Raw genomic sequence first — 18,608 nt, 5'->3', positions numbered from 1 at the left:
TATGAAACAGATCTTAGAAGCTAAAACAGACCAAAAGATCTATTATCAATATTAACAAGTGAGAGTGCCTTACACACGAATTCCACTAGCAAGCATTTGAAACCACACAAAACTATACACTACAATACATGTGTATATCCATCATATTGGCATAGCGTAGCAAACAAGGACAAAGATTAACATATTGGTGTTCTCATACTACATAACAAAACTAAATGTCTTATGAAACTGAAAGCTTGCATTATGGATGGTTTACATTACATATTTAGAAGGCAATGGGGGAGGCGGGGGCTGAGATTTGTATATCTGAAGACGAGCAAGATCATTGTCAAGTTCATTTGAATCATTTCCATGCTGGCCGTGGGGGGATACATTCTGAGATTGAGGTTGAGATTGAGATTGAGAATGATTCATTGGAATTGGATAAAAAGAAAGTTGTGGTTGGAGACTTGCATATGTTGAGAGTAGAGTGGAAGGCAAGAGGTATAGAGAGTGATAAAGCAAAGGAGGTGGCGGCAGTAAGTGAACTTCAGGAACAGAGTCTCGGTAACATATGTTGAGAGGAGTGGGGAAGAGGAAGAGTCTGATGCGGCGGTGATGGTGGTGGCGGTGGTGGTGGTGGATGAGGGAGTGGAAGTCTTGGTCGGAGGAGAGTGGGGCGAGGGAGTGAAGGTCGAGGTGGGGAAGTTGGTACTTGAGAGTGAAGGGAAAGGAGAGGGAGAGAGCGGAAGAGAGGTGAGAAAGGAGGGAAGAGAGGGTCGTCACGCTTCGGAGGTCGATTGAAACGATGCGGTTGTCTCCGCCCGCGTAGAACAGAGTGTTCGTGCGGGGACGCCTCGTTATTTCCCCGCCGTAGCTGCACATAAGACGGAGCTTCGTGGCGGTGGCGGTGGCGGTGGGTGGCGGTGCCTCCATTGCTGTTAAGGTTTGGGATTGGTAACCGTTTAGTTAACGTTATCAGGAGAGCGGGGCGGTGTTGCTACTTGCAACTTGCAACTTGCAACATGGTATGGCCTGTCATGAGTCATACGTAACTGTTCTTTTCATTCCGATTTATACTTTTCAAAGTATGTGGCGTCATTCAAAATATGTACATACTTTCTTGCATCTGGTATTAGTATTTTTATTTATTTTTATTGCGATACATATTATAATATAAAATTTATAGTTAAAATTAATATGAACATGTATTTTAATAATTTAAATTAATTTTACTTAACTTAAAAGTAAATAATCCTTAAAATAAGATGAGGTGAATCTAAGAATTAAAAGGAAAAATGTTCTTAAGACGTAAGGTGGGCCTACAGGAAGTGAGCCCAAATGATGTGAAGAAGAGGGCAGCAAAGGTGTTTTGTTTGAATAGAAGAAGGAGTATCTGATATTGGAATAAAGTTGGGAAAAAGAAAGAAGGAATCTTAGGGGACAGATGTGAGGACAACGGAGAAAGTGATTATGATATGAAATTGGTCCCATTGGCATTGCTTTCCACAAGAGGCAGAGGAGAGTTATTCCCTCGTTTTGCACACGCAACGCAGCAGGGCATCGAAGAAGGGGCTATAAATGGTGGCGAAGAGAGTGAGCGAACACTAACATAAGATACTGGGAGCGGGGAATGGGAGATTGGAGCCATCAGAAGTTGTGGGAATGGGCGGTTTGGGATGAAACCTCCCTTCTGTCTTCAGAATCGCTTCTCTTCCCAAAGCCGCCCATTCCGATGATTTCTGTTGCTTCCTCCCTTTCCCTTTCTATTCTTTTTTATGCTATTTCTCAATCACACCTTCAAATAATCTACCCTTCTTTCACAACTATTTTAGATATTTCAAATTTCATTCTTTCAACTCAAAACTTCTTTCAACCAAAATAATTTCATTTCCTACTCTAATTAAAATACCTACTTATTAATATTATTTTAGACACTACTTTTTTTTTATTTTTAATATTTATCCTTTTAGTTTTTTAATATTTTTACCTTTATTTCTTTCATATTTAACTTTTTTAAATTACTTTTGTCATCAGGTCTTATTAACATATAACAACATAATTAAATCTTGTTTTTTTATATCATAAAGGCATAAAAATACTAATATAAACATTTCATTTTATTTAATAAAATCTTTATCTCTTATTTTACAATTAGCAGCTAATTTAATAATTAATTTTATCAAAACTTTAAATTCAATCAACTAACTTTTTACCCTTCACTTAACTTGTTCATCAGTTTTGATAAACACATCCTTAAACGTAAATCTAATTTAGTTTATAGATGTCTAGGACAATTATGTTTAATCGTTTAATTAGAATAATTTTGTTTTATTTTTAATTATAAAATTTTTATTTTTTATTTTATTAAAAGGTATTTTCTATAATTTTTTTAATATAAAATGAAATAAAATAATGTATTAAAAAATATTTTTTTTGAAACTAAATACCTTCTTACATTCTTAAGTTTATGCTTGATTTACTTAATTTTAAAAAGTAATCACTTGTTTTAAGTTTGAATATTTTATTTTATTGTAAACTTAATATAAACGCATCACCTGTTGAAGATACGATATTATGCATATAATTAAACTTAGAGGGGTCAAAACTTGTATAGCTTCATTCTTTTGTAGGTTTCAAGAGGTTCCCTAGGATTAAGAGGGCTAGTGTAATTGTTTCATATGTTGGAGAAAAATATATATATATTCATCGGAGATTGTTATTTGTATCATATGCTTTTGTTAATTGTATCACCTATTTAATTGTCACTTCTAAAATTTAATATTTGAAAGTATGTTTAACTATTTTAAAAATTATATTCTAAAGTTTATTGACAAATCCTTTTTGAAATTCTGAAAATTACTAAAATACATTTCTAGAAATTTAAACGTGGCAATAAAATAAGTGATACCAATAGTACGAGATCGCGTAAAAAATAATCTGCATGTTAAGTTGACAGGCTTAAGGGTACTTGATATCGACCATCAAAAATCAAAAGGGTATTTATCTATGGATAAATATTGTAAGAGTCTTTTTATAATGCAAAATATATATTTTATTAATTATCTAAAATAGTTAAATTATTTTTTATATGTCTTTAATTTTAATTTTTAAAATTTTTTCAAAAATACAGAAACATGAACGATGAATAATATTCTATATATTATTTTTAGTTAATAGAATTATTTTTTATTTGAAATATATTAATCATCAAATTCAATAAATAACTATTAATTATTATCTTAAATTACAATTGAAAATGATCTAAAATGTTAAAATATAATTTCTTAAAACTAATGATATATTTTCATGTTTAATATTCTTAATTTAATATTAATTTAAATGTACGTGTGATCCCAAAAAAATATAAACCTAAGCATAAACATTACTTTTTTCAACCCATATATTTATATTAATTTTTCACCAATTTTGTTTACCTTTCTTTCTTTCTTTCTATCTCTTTTTCTTTTCGTCGTATCGTGAATCACATCTCTTGTATTTTTCTGCTTTTTATCTGTCTTTTGTTCCGACCCCTCTACCCCAAAAATGGGAGTCCATTATTCTACTCATTTTTTTTCTTGACTCAGCTCGGCAAGTCGTATCAACAGAAGGAAAACTTAATGTCTTAAGTCTTAAATATATATAACATTTTAAAATGTCTAAGCCTAAAAGTTTATTTAAAATTTTATTTAAATATATTAATAAGCTAATAAATATATAATATTAAGATATTTAAAATTACATATTACATGATATTTTGAGTTAAATATTATTTAAAAAAAATAATTGAACTTGTTGAAAAAAATAGTTTGACTGAGGCTACGTGGTAGATTCCTATCCGCAAATATGATTATGATGTTATGGATAATTTTATGTGAAAGTTTGTAGATATTTGGTACCTTTTAAGCTGTAACCACCAGGCCAATTAATTTTATCCAATAACAACCCCCTCTCAACAATCTTGAAGCTTCTTCCACTCTCCCATTCCAGAGCATGAGTTTCTACCACCAACACAACAGGCGCCCTCCGCCGCCTGGTCCCCCAGGCCCACCGCATGCGCCGCCTGGACCACCGGGACCACCGCCGCCTGTCCTCCACCAAGGACCGCCGCCGCCCGTCCTCCACCATGGACCACCGCCACCAGGTTCCTTTGCTCCCCCACCGCCAGCACCTCTGCATCACCATCCTCCACCAGATCCGTGTCCACCAATGGTGCAGCATCAGCATGGGCCTCCCGGGCCGCCTCCGCCTCGTGGGCCCCCGGGCCCTCCACCGCCTGGCTGGGCCAATCCTCCTCCTCCTCCACGCCCACCTTATTACTAATCTATCACTCTAGTAAGTTGCTCATCGCAGACCATATCACATAATTAGTAAGTTGTTTTAATTTCGTTTCCCTTCTTTGCTGCATCCAATTACTCATGTAGATTTTTATCCACCCGCTTTAATTATATCCTCCTAAATAATAATAATAATAATGGTAGGTGCTTATTATGTATAATCTGTAATATGTTTTGTTACTTATTGGACGCGTGCTCAAATATATTTGTGTTCTTACAAAGGACCAATATATGTCTTGTATTATTACAACCCGTGTGTTAGCAGATTTCTTCCTTATTTAACGGATTAGAGAAAGTACGCGAATGCCATGATTTTTAGGACGGAGTTAATTAGCCATAACATAATATCTGAGCCTTGTCAAATAAGTCTAAGCACCAAGCATCGTCTTCCGTGGTTGTTCCTCTTTTTTTTTTTAAAGAATAATCAAAATCTTCAAAAGATTCTTGATCAACGTTGCTCTTTCAAGCTTTATTCTCCTCTTTTAATATTTATAATTCTGGTTTGAGGAAAGCAAAGCATAACTCAAGAGTCCCAGAGATAAAAGCATATATAGAAGCAAGAACCTGTTTTTCCCATTTTGTTATAATGCTGTTGAGAAAGCGATTAAGTATGCTGATATTCTAAATTCTAATTCTGAAGATATTCTTTTGTAAATATATGATATGACAGATGATTCCCCCTCTCCCTTCCCCCAAAATTATGATGTCTTTAATGATCACAAAGGATTAGGATTTTATGAACAATAAATCAGAGGCCATCATTTTGCATTACGTTCAAAGTTGATTTCATATTTGCCACATAATGTTAAACTTATATTTCATGCCAACGCACAAAGGTACGAAATAGTGCAAAGCTTAGTATGAAGGACAAGTAATTGTAACAGGTGTAGGACCATAATAGCACAAACAGCGTTGGCTGCCGGGCTATTTGGCTGTATCCTGAAAAGCTACCAATATTGTGTGATGTGTTAATTTTTTATGTAATTAAACGAAAATTGCATATGAGATGCCACTTGAGTTGTTGGGATTATATGACGCAGGATCAAAAATATTAAAATTAAAAGGGCTCCACTGTTGATAGAATTAAGGGTAGCAATCTTCTTAACAGAATTGGGAGCTTGATTGATAAGCTTTTGAATGTCTGTAGAGAGCAAACAAGTGCAGATTTTCTTTTAGTACTTTTCCCCTTAGTGATCAGATCCATCTGAAAAACAGGGACATTATACAGAACATTTTTATTTTATAAAGATTTGTCAAGAAAAAGTAACTTATTTCTATATATATATATATATATATATTTGAACATGATGAACATGATGAAAATAATAAACATGATTATTTTTTTAATTTTTTCATTTCTTAATTGTTCTTCAATTTTTTTATATTCTATTTCTTTATTTATAAACTTAATCTGTTTTTGTTTTCTTTCTATTTGATTTAGTCTAATTATTGATGCTTCTTGAACTAGATTTAATTCTCTAATTTTTGGTGGTTGTAAAAATTCAAATTTGATTTGTCTATCTGGTATCAAAGCCTAAACGGGTTCTGATTTCAGAAGGGGAGAGAGAGGTTTACATTATTTGAATTTATTTGAACATTATGCCATACGAAGTCATCATGCCTTTTTATATCTATGATATTCTCGGAGAATTTGAATTTTATCATCCAGTAGATATTAGAAGAAAATTAAGAGAATTTAGAAAATTTTTACAAAAAACTCAAGATAGAACTGAAAGAAAAATGCTTCTTATAGATATCATAGAAAATAAGAAAGATTTGAAAGTGCTTTCAAGAGCTTGAAATTTTATCATATGTTTTCATTATCATTGTTATTATTGCTATGCCATATCTTGAGTAAAGTTATTTGTTCAACCATAAGTCGGTCATTTAGAATCTAAATGGGTAACAGTGCAAACTGTGTATACGTTGGTAAGCTTAGAGGTGTTCCCGGTAGTAAGTCCTAAGAGTAGGCAGTGAAACCGTTGGTAAGCCTGGGTGTTCCCATAACCTATAGGATTAAAAATGGCAAACTTATTAAGAACAATGAGGAACCTAACTCTAGGTAGAAACAGAGAAATAATACCAAGAGTAATGAGAACAGAGGATGAAAATTCATCTTCTTTGTCAGCTCCTTCATCTACTCCACAACAAGTAACTATAGATGATATAGAACAATCTCTACAAGACTGGTCTATACCAGTTATAAAAGATAAAGAAGTATATCAACAGAGATCATTTTGGTCTCTACATAACAATAGAGAACAAATACATAAAATAGAATATTCCTACCCTGGAACAATAGGAAATTCAGAAATACAATTATTAAAAGATGATTTATTGCAAAAACATAAAAATGAAGGCTTTAAGTTTATTCATATAGGGTTAATACAATTAGCTGTAAAACCAAACTACAAGTTGGGTGTTGACCTCCCTATACTTGTATTATTCAGAGACATGAAATTAATTAGAACAAGAGATTCAATAATTGCGGCCTTAGAAAGCAACCTCCACGATGGGCTTGCTTTCTTTAATTGTTATCCAAACTTCGCCATGTCTTTAGATAACAACAAGACATCCAAAGCTATTAAGATATTTACAAAAATACCAAAAGATATAGTAGATGACTCTTTTGATCCATTTCATGTGATTTATAGAGTCTGCTACAAGGTAACAAAGATAAATTATGATTATAGGGCAAATAGACAGATAAACAAAAATGAAACTGTTATAATTCAAGCTAATTTAAATAGAAGTTTGGTACAAGTTCCCAAAAGACTAAGACACGACCAATTAACCATACCAGAAGAATGGGTTTTGGATGAACCCTCTTTTAAAAAACAAGAACATACAGAAATTAGAGATATAATAGAGGAACCAGAAAGATTTAGATTAAGAATGAATAGATCTAGTTCAATACGAATAACACAACCATCCATTATTAGAGAACCTTCGAGACATTCTATTAGTGGATCAACCGTAGACATAGACTTAACCAAATTAGACAACGCGCCGATAAATGTAGAGTTGAAAAGAAGATTAACTCTATAGAAAATGAAGAAATGAAACAGGTTCTGTTTTCAGTTTTAATAAATTCTGAACCTGAACCAGAATTTTCAGATCAAGAATTCAAAAATATGCAAGAAAATGAAATTTATCAATTAGACAACACCTCAGAAGAATCTGAAGAAGAACAAGAGTTCTGTTTAGGACCAGGTTTATGTGATTGTAATGATTGCAAAGCCCCACAGCTAAATACTATAACCAGAGATCAAACCCAAACTTTAATAACTATAATAGAAGGATTAGAAGAAGGATCTTTAAAAACAGAATTTATTAAGAAACTCAATGAATTCGTTACTAGAGAAGAACCAAAAGAAATAGAAATAAAACCTATAGAAATGACTGAAGTACTAAACAGATTTAGAACACCAAGTCAACATACAACTATAAAAGACTTACAAAAAGAAATTGTAAATTTAAAAACAGAGATAAAAGAATTAAAAGAATATCAAAAAAATTTAGAAGTTAGGTTATTATCTCTAGAAGGGAAGGAAATTTTAAGATCTCAAGAAAATCAAGTAGGAACGTCAGGAGAAAAAGATGAACCAGATATATTTAATTTAGAATTATTAACATTAATAACTTCACATAAATGGTGGTGTGAAATTACATTAATTATAGAACAAGAAAAATTTAATCTGATAGCATTAATAGACTCAGGTGCAGATGTAAATTGTATACAAGAAGGAGTAATACCTACAAAATATTATGAAAAAACTACAGAATAGTTATCAGCTGCTGGAGGAAATAAATTACACATAAATTATAAACTTTCAAAAGGAAAAATATGTAAGAATAAGATATGTTTTACTACCTCTTTTATATTAGTAAAAAACATAGGAAACAAAGTAATTTTAGGAACTCCTTTCCTAACTCTACTCTATCCATGTGAGATAAATAATACAGGAATTACTAGTAAAGTAATACCAGATAGACAAATCAAATTTGAATTTTTACAACCACCAAAAATTAGAGAATTAAATCTAGTTCAAGAAGTATCAATAATTAGACTAAATCAAATAGAAAGAAAATAAAAACAGATTAAGTTTATAAATAAAGAAATAGAATATAAAAAAATTGAAGAACAATTAAGAAATGAAAAAATTAAAAAAATTATACAAAATTTAGAAAAGAAAATTATAAAAGAAATCTGTAGTTTAAATCTTATAGCCTTTCATCATAGAAAAAGACATAAGGTAGAATTACCATACGAAGACGGTTTTGATGAAACAAAAATACCCACAAAAGCTAGACCAATACAAATGAATAAAAAATAATTAGAATTCTGCAAACAAGAATTACAAGAATATTTAGAAAAAGGATTAATCAGGCCTTCAAAGTCTCCTTGGAGTTGCACTGGGTTTTATGTAAATAAAGCTTCAGAACAAGAAAGAGGAGCACCAAGACTTGTAATAAATTATAAACCTCTCAATAAAGTATTAAAATGGATTAGGTATCCTATACCTAATAAACAAGATTTAATCAAAAGATTAACTAATGCTAATATATTTTCAAAATTTGATATGAAATCAGGTTATTATCAAATATCTGTAGCAGAACAAGATAGATATAAAACGGCTTTTGTAGTTCCCTTTGGCCATTATGAGTGGAACGTCATGCCACAGGGTTTAAAAAATGCTCCCAGTGAATTTCAAGAAATTATGAATAATATATTTTATGGAATTTTCAATAGTATATCTGGATGATGTACTAATTTTTTCAAAAGGAATCAATCAACACATACAACATTTGAATAAATTTATAGAATTAATTAAACAAAATGGATTGTGTGTTTCAGCCAAGAAAATAAAAATTTTTCAAGATAAAATTAGGTTTTTAGGGTTTAATATTTATCAAGGGACAATAACACCAATACAAAGGTCTATAGAATTTGCAGATAAATTTTCAGAACAGTTAAAAGACAAAACACAATTACAACGATTTTAGGATGTTTAAATTATGTAGCAGACTTTTTACCAAATATTAGAACAATATGTGCTCCTTTATACAAAAGACTTAGAAAAAATCGTCAGCCATGGGATGAAGAGATGACAAAAGTGGTTCAACAGGTAAAATTATTAGTTAAAAGTCTTCCTTGTTTAGGAATACCAGATCCTTTAGCCTTTCTGATTGTAGAAACAGATGCATCAGAATTAGGATATGGAGGGATTCTTAAACAAAAATTACCAGAATCCAGTATAGAACAGGTTATAAGATATTATTTAGGAATATGGCATCCTGCACAACAAAAATATTCTACTGTAAAGAAAGAAATTTTGAGCATTGTTTTATGCATTCAAAAATTTCAGGATGACTTATTTAACAAAAGATTTTTGGTAAGAACGGATTGTAAAGCTGCACCATCTGTATTACAAAAAGATGTCCAAAATCTTGTTTCTAAACATATTTTTGCCAGATGGCAAGCATTATTATCTAACTTTGATTTTGAAATACAACATATCAAAGGAGAAAAGAATTTTTTACCAAATTATTTGACAAGAGAATTTCTACAGGAAAAATGTCAAAAATGAATAGCTCAGATTACGCTATACCAAAGAAAGACGAACCAGAGTTACCAAAAATCCTAGTCAGAGACAAAGGAAAAAAAAACCAATGACCAGTTTACAAGTTCTATAAACCATAGTAAAACCTATTCAGCCTCCATCACCAAATAAATTTACTGTCTTAACCAAACCTACTCAAACCATACAAAATCAACCATCCTCAAATCAGACCAGAAAGCTTCCTCAATGGGCCGATCAAATATATCAAAAATCTATAGAAAAAACTGACAAGATTCCAGAATATTATGAAAAACCATATGGATTACCTATAATGGAGATAGAACCAGAGTGGTTTAAATTAAACCGAACAGAAATAGCCAAAAGAGTATTCCCACCAAATTGTCATGTGGTTCCAACTTCTTCTGAACAAAAAAGGAAATTCTATGAGTTAATTCTTATTGACTCAAAATCTATAGAACTAACTCGCAAAAAGAATGAACAACAAGAAATAATCTTTTCAAAATTCAAAATCTGCCAAATATTGACTCCAAAAGACTGGGGACAACATTTGTATTATTATCGCAGATTTACCATAAATTATCAGCCAATACAATATAATTATTTTGATTATATCAGAGCTTGGGAAAAGTTTCTTTTCTTAAGACCAGATACTCATTCCTGGTTCATTTGGTTCCGGAAGGAAATTTTGTTACACTTTCCAAAATGGTTTTCTGCTTGGTTCCATAATTTTGGGCCAGTTCAAGAAATACTCCCAGAAAAAGCACAAAAGGCCTTTCAGTTCTTCTCAGAAAAAGTAAAAATTTCAGAACCATATAAATTTATTTCTTTTATTGCATCCCAAGAGATTTCTTGGATTATGATGTGGCAATATGATTCAGCATAGTTAGAATATGATTCTTCAGTCCAGTTATTAATCCGAACCATAAAAGTAAAATGGTGGATTAATTTTGATCTTAATCTTTTAGAAGCCACAAAAATTATTCAGTGGATACAAAATAATGTTCAAAGTCCCAAATTGACTCAAGAAACTCTGAAAGAAAAACAAAATCAAGAATTTCTTCAGCAAAAAGCAAGGTTCTTAGCCAGTCTGAGTGCGGCCAGTTCAGAAGATGAATTCAAGAAAATAATAGAGACCATATCGCCAGAAGTCACAAGTATAACCTCTGAAAAAGACAGAAGAAGTCTTAGTCCAGTTGAAGATGATGATTATGGCTACTTCGAAAATGAAGATGATTGCTATGGAATCTCTCTATAGTAGCAAGAAAACAAAAGAAGAAAGAAGACAAAATTCAAAGGACAATTATTTAGAGACAGACTCGACATAAAGAAAAAGAAGACTTGACATAAAGAAAAAGAAGACTCAACATAAAGAAGAAAGAAGACAAAGTTCAAAGGACAATTATTTAGAGACAAACTCGACATAAAGAAAAAGAAAAAAGAAGACAAAAGAACAATAATTTAGCAGCATAAGAGAATAGTAAAATCTTCTCTTATAAATTGTAAGCTCTGCTTCATTTGAAGACACGAGAAAAAATACCCAATAGAAAACTCTCTCATAGAAATCCTTCTTTGATAATATTAATGATTCCTTGAGATAGCCTACAAGAACTTTGGTATCACCATATTGTAAGTTTTATCAAATTTTGAATATATTTTCATCATGTTTATTATTTTTAAATTATCAAATTTTATCAAATTTTACTTTTGTTATTTGTTTAAATTAATGTTCTAGGAATTAATTTGGGTTAATAATAGTTTATTAAGTCTATTATCAAATTTCATGGATGCTATGTAGTGTATATATATAACTAGAATTTTATCATCCTGTCGACATTAGAAGAAAATTAAGAGAAATTAGAAAACTTCTAAAACAAACACAAAACAGTATTCAAAGGAAAATTTTTCTTCTTAACATAAAAGAAAATAAGAAAGATTTGAAAGTTTTGTCAAGAGTCTGAATTTTAATCATATGTATATCATTAATCTTATAATCTTTTTTTGCTATATCTTGAGTTGATTATAACTTGTTCAACATAAGTTTGTTATTTAGAATCTAAATGGGTAATAGTGAGAGCTGTGTGTATGTTGGTAAGCTTGGAGGGTGTTTCCGATAGTAAGTCCTGAGCATGGGTAGTAAAACCGTTGGTAAGATTTGGTGTTCCTGTAACCTTTAGGATTCAAGATGAAAAATTTATTAAGAACAATGAGTAATCTAACTCTAGGTAGAAACAAAGATAATTACAAGAGTAATGAGAGCAGAAGATGAAAATTCTTCCTCTTTACAAACAATCTTTTCTTTTTCTACAATTTCACAACAAATCACCATAGATGATATAGAAAAATCTCTACATGATTGGTCAATACCTATAGTTAAATAAAAGGATGTGTATAAAGATAGATCTGTCTGGACTTTTAGAAATAATCATGAACAAATCCACAAAATAGAATATTCTTATCCTGGAACAAAATTAAATAACGCGGTTCAACTTTTAGAAGATCAACTTATATAAAATCATAGACAGGAAGGCTTTAAGTTTATTCATATAGGATTAATCCAGTTAGCAGTAAAGCCAAACTTTAAGATAGAAGTAGACCTTCCTATTCTTGTATTATTAAGAGATATGAAATTACACAATAAGAGTGATTCACTAATAGTAGCTTTAGAAAGCAACCTACATGACGGGTCAATTTTCTTTAACTGTTATCCTAATATATCAATGTCTTTAGATAATGAAAAAACATCTAAAGCTATAAAAATATTTACAAAAATAAAAAAACATATTGTAGATGACTCAATTGATCCATTTCATGTGATCTATAGAGTCTATTACAAAATTACCAAAATTCCTTATGGATTTAAAGTAAATAGACAAATTAATAGAGACGAAACTGTAGTTATACAAGCCAATTTTAATAGAAGCTTAGTACAAGTACCTAAAAGATTAAGACATGACCAATTAACAATATCAAAAGAATGGGTTTTTGAAGAACCCCTTTCTATTAAACAAGAAAATACAGAAATAAGGGATATAATAGAAGAACCAGAAAGGTTTAGACTTAAAATGATTAGGTCTAAATCAATCTGCATAGCACAACTATCTACTATTAGAGAACCCTCAAGACACTCTATTAGCGGATCAACAGTAGATATAGATCTAACCAAAATAGACAATATAACCAGACCAGGAGTTTCTATTCCAGTCTATGACCAAAATTTTGAAGTAAATTATAGCCTAACACCTTCTCAAGTCTTAAATACAATAGAAAAAATTGAGTCTTTTATTATGGACAAAAAATGGATTAAAGAAGATATAAATGGAGAACACAATATAGATAGAAAAACTTGGCTAATAGAAACATTTAGTCAACAACAAAGGGCAGAAATTAGAGAGAAATTTTATAAATACTTAGAAGAAATACAAAAAAATATTTATTTTTTCCCATGGATGGAAAAATATTGTATTAAAAATAATATAAACTATCCATTTAAAAAGGAAATAAATCCTTTACAAAAAATTAAAAATATATGAAAAATCACCACAGAAAAAATTATAGAAGCTGAATATCCTCCTTTAGAACAAATAAAAATACAAATGAAAAATGAGGAAGTAGAAGTTAGCCCTTATAAAAAAACTAATGAAAATAGTGAACCAATAAATAAAAAAGATATAAGTAAAATACATCAATAATTAAATTATTCCAATACAATAATAAATTTAATAACTAACCAATTAAATAGGATAGAAAACAATAAAGAAAATTTCAGTAATAACAATAATTTTAAAAAATTACATTATTTAGATAAACCAATCTATCCAATTATTACTATGTCAGCCCAAACTATGAAAGAATTAGGAAAAAAATTTGGACTAAAATTAGATATAGAAGAAATAAAAAAAAAAATAGCTAAGTTAAGTATAGATAAACAAACAATAAATACTTTAGAAATTAATAAAATTTATGAACATTCAAAAATAAAACATTATTACAATAGACCGTCATTACCAGATGTTGCCTTAGATAATAAACCACACTTTGTACAAAATTCATATGGAGGCAATGACATTGTAGAATGGAATATTGATGGTGCCTCTAAACAACAAATTTTTGATATTACACAACAAATGGCTATGCAGCTACTGCCTATAAGATGAAAAATGCCTCTGATAGAGTAACAACTGAAGCTATTATACAAGGCTTCACTGGGCAATTAAGAGGTTGGTGGGACAATTATGTAACTCCTGCAGACAGAGAATTTATATTAGGACATGTTAAACAAGAAAATAATGACCAAGATGCTGTTGTAACACTCATTTATATAATATTATTATACTTTACAAGAGATCTTATAGTATTTAGGAAAAGAGTAAGAGAACAATTACATAAGCTTAGGTGTCCTACTATGACTAATTGTGAGTGGTATAGGGACATGTTCATGTCAAAAGTAATGATGTTAGAAGATGCTAATGAACCATATTGGAAGAAAAGATTTATTTGTGGCATTCCTTCCTTATTTGCAGCAAAAGTTATAGAAAACATTAAAATTAGACTAGGAGAATATATAGATTACAGAACATTAACTTTAGGACAATTGCATGGTTTTGTAATAGACACAGGAATAAAAATATGTGGAGATATAAAATCACAAAACTAAATTAGAAAGTAAGATATAATAGGAAAAGCAAAATTAGGAAGTTTTTATGCACAATATGGAATAGGACCCATACAAGCTCCTAGTAAGATAATTAGAAAAACTCATAAGAGAAAACAAAATCAAAATCCTTCTAATTATCAAAAGAAATTATATAAAAGAAACACCTATAAAAAATTATATAAAAAGAATAATCCTAAGCCACAAAATAATAATAATAGTAACCAATTTAAAGGAAATTGTTGGAAGTGTGAAAAATATGGACATTGTGCTGATAAATGTAGAGTTGAAAAGAAAATTAATTCTATTGAAAGTGAAGAACTTAAACAAGTTCTTTATTCAGTTTTAATAAACTCTGAGCCAGAACCAGAATTCTCATATAAGGAATCTGAAAATGAAAATACACAAGAAAATGAAATTTATCAATTAGATAATACCTCAGAAGAATCTGAAGAAGAACAAGAATTACGTTTAGGACCAGGATTATGCGAGTGTAATGATTGTAAAATCCCGCAAATAAATATCATAACTAGAGATCAAACCCAGTCTTTAATAACAATAATAGAAAGATTAGAAGAAGGACCTTTAAAAACAGAATTTATTAAAAAACTTAATGAATTTGTCACCAGAGAAGAGCCAAAAGAAATAATAATAAAACCCATAGAAATGACAGAAGTACTCAATAGATTTAGGACTCCAAGTCAACAAGCAACTATAAAAGATTTACAAAAAGAAATAGTAAATCTAAAAACAGAAATAAAAGAATTAAAAGAGTATAAAAAAAACTTAAAAATTAGATTATTATCTTTAGAGGGAAAAGAAATTTTAAGATCTCAAGAAAATCAAACTAGTACATCAGGTGTAAAGGATCAACCAGATATATTTAATTTAGAATGGTTAACATTAATTGCTTCACATAAATGGTGGTGTGAAATAACATTAATAGTAGAACAAGAAAAATTTAATTTGATAGCATTAATAGACTCAGGAGCAGATGTAAATTGTATACAAGAAAGAGTAATACCCACAAAATATTATGAAAAATTACAGAACAATTATCAGCAGCTGGAGGAAATAAGCTTAATATAAATTATAAACTTTCAAAAGGAAGAACTTGTAAAAATAAAATATGTTTTACTACATCATTTATATTAGTAAAAAACATAGGAAATAAAATAATTTTGGGAACTTCATTTTTGACCTTATTATATCCATGTGAAATTAATAGTACAGGAATTATTAGTAAAATAATACTAGGTAGAGAAATAAAATTTGAGTTTTTGCAACCGCAAAAAATTAGAGAACTAAATTTAGTACAAGAGGCATCAATAACCAGAATAAACCAAATAAAAAAAACAAAAACAAATTAACTTTGTAAATAAAGAAATAGAATATAGAAGAATTGAAGAACAATTAAAAAATAAAAAAAATTAAAAAGATTATCCAAGACTTTGAGAAAAGAATTACAAGAGAAATTTGTAATCTAAATTCCATAGCATTTCACCATAGAAAGAAATATGAAATAGAGCTACCATATGAAGAAGGATTTGATAAAACTAATATACCTACCAAAGCTAGGCCAATATAGATGAATGAAGAACAATTAAAATCTTGCAAACAAGAACTACAAGAATATTTAAAAAAAAGATTAATCAGGCCTTCAAAGTCACCTTGGAGTTGCACTGGGTTTTATGTTAATAAAGCTTCAGAACAAGAAAGAGGAGCTCCAAGATTGGTAATAAATTACAAACCACTTAATAAGGTATTAAAATAGATTAGGTATCTCATACCTAATAAACAAGACTTAATTAAAAGATTAATTAATGCTAACATATTTTCAAAATTTGATATGAAATCTGGATATTATCAAATTTCAGTAAAAGAAAACGATAGGTATAAAACAACTTTTGTAATACTTTTTGGGCACTTTGAGCGGAATGTAATACCCCAAGGACTGAAAAATGCCCCAAGTGAGTTTCAAGAAATTATGAACAATATATTTTATCCATATATAAATTTCTCAATAGTTTATTTAGACGATGTATTAATCTTTTCAAAAGGAATTAATCAACATATACAACATTTAAATAAATTCATAGAATTAATTAAACAAAATAAATTATGTGTATCAGCTAAGAAAATAAAAATCTTTCAAGACAAAATTAGATTTCTAGGATTTAATATTTATCAAGGAACAATAACACCAATCCAAAGGTTTATAGAATTTGCTGATAAATTTTCAGATCAATTAAAGGACAAAACTCAATTACAAAGGTTTTTAGGATGTTTAAATTATGTAGCAGACTTTTTACCAAATATTAGAACAATATGTGCTCTTTTATATAAACGTCTCAGACAAAATTCTCAGCCATGGGATGAAGAGATGACTAAAATAATCCAGCAAGTAAAAATATTAGTCAAAAGTCTCTCTTGTCTAGGAATACCAGATCCTTCAGCCTCTTTAATTGTGGAAATAGATGCCTCAAACTTAGGATATGGGAGAATTCTTAAACAAAAGTTACCAGATTCTACAATAGAACAAATTATAAGATATTACTCTGGAATATGACATCCTGCACAACAAAAATATTCTACTGTAAAAAAAGAAATTTTAAGCATTGTTTTATGCATTCAAAAATTTTAAGATGATTTAAACAAAAAATTCTTAGTAAGGATTGATTGTAAAGCAGCTCCTTCTGTTTTACAAAAAAAATGTTCAAAACTTAGTTTCAAAACATATTTTTGCCAGATGGCAAGCATTATTATCTAATTTTGATTTTGAAATACAACATATTAGAGGAGAACAGAACTTTTTGCCAGATTATTTAACAAGAGAATTTTTACAGGAAAAATGTCAAAAATGACTAGTGTCGACTATGCCCTACCAAAAAAGAGTGAACCAGAAATACCAAAAACTCCTACTAGAAATAAAGGTAAAAAGCCAATGACTTGCTTACAAGTATTACAAAATAAAGCTCAAATCCAACTACCAGAGTTAACCAAACAATATACAGTCTTAGCCAACATAAGTTTTGTGAAGAGCCTGAATTTTAATCATATGCATATCATTAATCTTGTAATCTTCTTTTGCTATATCTTGAGTTGATTATAACTTGTTCAACATAAGTTTGTTATTTAATAATATTTTACATTTTCATCATGTTTTCTATTATAAAATCAGAACTGTATTGATCCTCGTAAAGCTGGTATTAGAGCCTAAACAGGTTCTGATTTCAGGAGGGGAGAGAGAGGTTATGCCTTTTGAAGTTATAATGTCTTTTTATATTTATGATCTTGGAGAATTAGAATTTTATCATCCTGTCGACATTAGAAGAAAATTAAGAGAAGTTAGAAAACTTCTAAAACAAACACAAAACAGTATTCAGAAGAAAATTCTTCTTCTTGACATCAAAGAAAACTTTAAGTTTATTCATATAGGATTAATCCAGCATAGCAGTAAAACCAAACTTTAAGATAGGAGTAGACCTTCCTGTCTATGGTTTTGTATAAGTTGATCTTCTAAAAGTTGAATCACGCTATTTAATTTTGTTCCAGGATAAGAATATTTTATTTTGTGGATCTGTTCATGATTATTTCTAAAAGTCCAGACAAATCTATCTTTATACACATCCTTTTCTTTAACTATAGGTATTGACCAATCATGTAGAGATTTTTCTATATCACTATGGTGATTTGTTGTAGAGTTGTAGAAGAAGAAGAGATTGTTTGTGAAAAGGAAGAATTTTCATCTTCTGCTCTCATTATTCTTGTAATTATCTCTGTTTCTACCTACAGTTAGATTACTCATTGTTCTTAATAAATTTTCGATCTTGAAGCCTAAAGGTTACAGTAACACCAAGGCATACTAACGATTTTACTGCCCACGCTCAGGACTTACTACCAGGAACACCCTCCAGGCTTACCAACGTACACATAGCTCTCACTACTAACCATTTAGATTCTAAATAACAAACTTATGTTGAACAAGTTATAATCAACTCAAGATATAGGAAAAGAAGATTACAAGATTAATGATATGCATATGATTAAAATTCA

General features: G+C 29.9%; 1 protein-coding gene across 1 annotated transcript; it reads right to left on the bottom strand.

Annotated features, from left to right (window-relative positions):
- Positions 1–252: 252 nt before the first annotated feature.
- LOC113867553 lies at positions 253–915 on the bottom strand. Its single transcript, XM_027502943.1, has one exon. It carries the CDS (start codon positions 913–915, stop codon positions 253–255), a length of 663 nt encoding a protein of 220 aa, XP_027358744.1.
- Positions 916–18,608: the final 17,693 nt, after the last annotated feature.

This window comes from Abrus precatorius, unplaced genomic scaffold (genome assembly GCF_003935025.1).
Source record: "Abrus precatorius isolate BTA unplaced genomic scaffold, Abrus_2018 Scaffold5, whole genome shotgun sequence".
Taxonomy (NCBI): Eukaryota; Viridiplantae; Streptophyta; class Magnoliopsida; order Fabales; family Fabaceae; genus Abrus; species Abrus precatorius.
Note: the sequence above shows the minus strand (reverse complement) of the source record. Positions and strands in the feature narration are given on the sequence as shown.

What these genes read in the sequence shown, in the direction of transcription:
- LOC113867553 (XM_027502943.1), bottom strand. Translation starts at nt 915, where the DNA reads ATGGAGGCACCGCCACCCACCGCCACCGCCACCGCCACGAAGCTCCGT.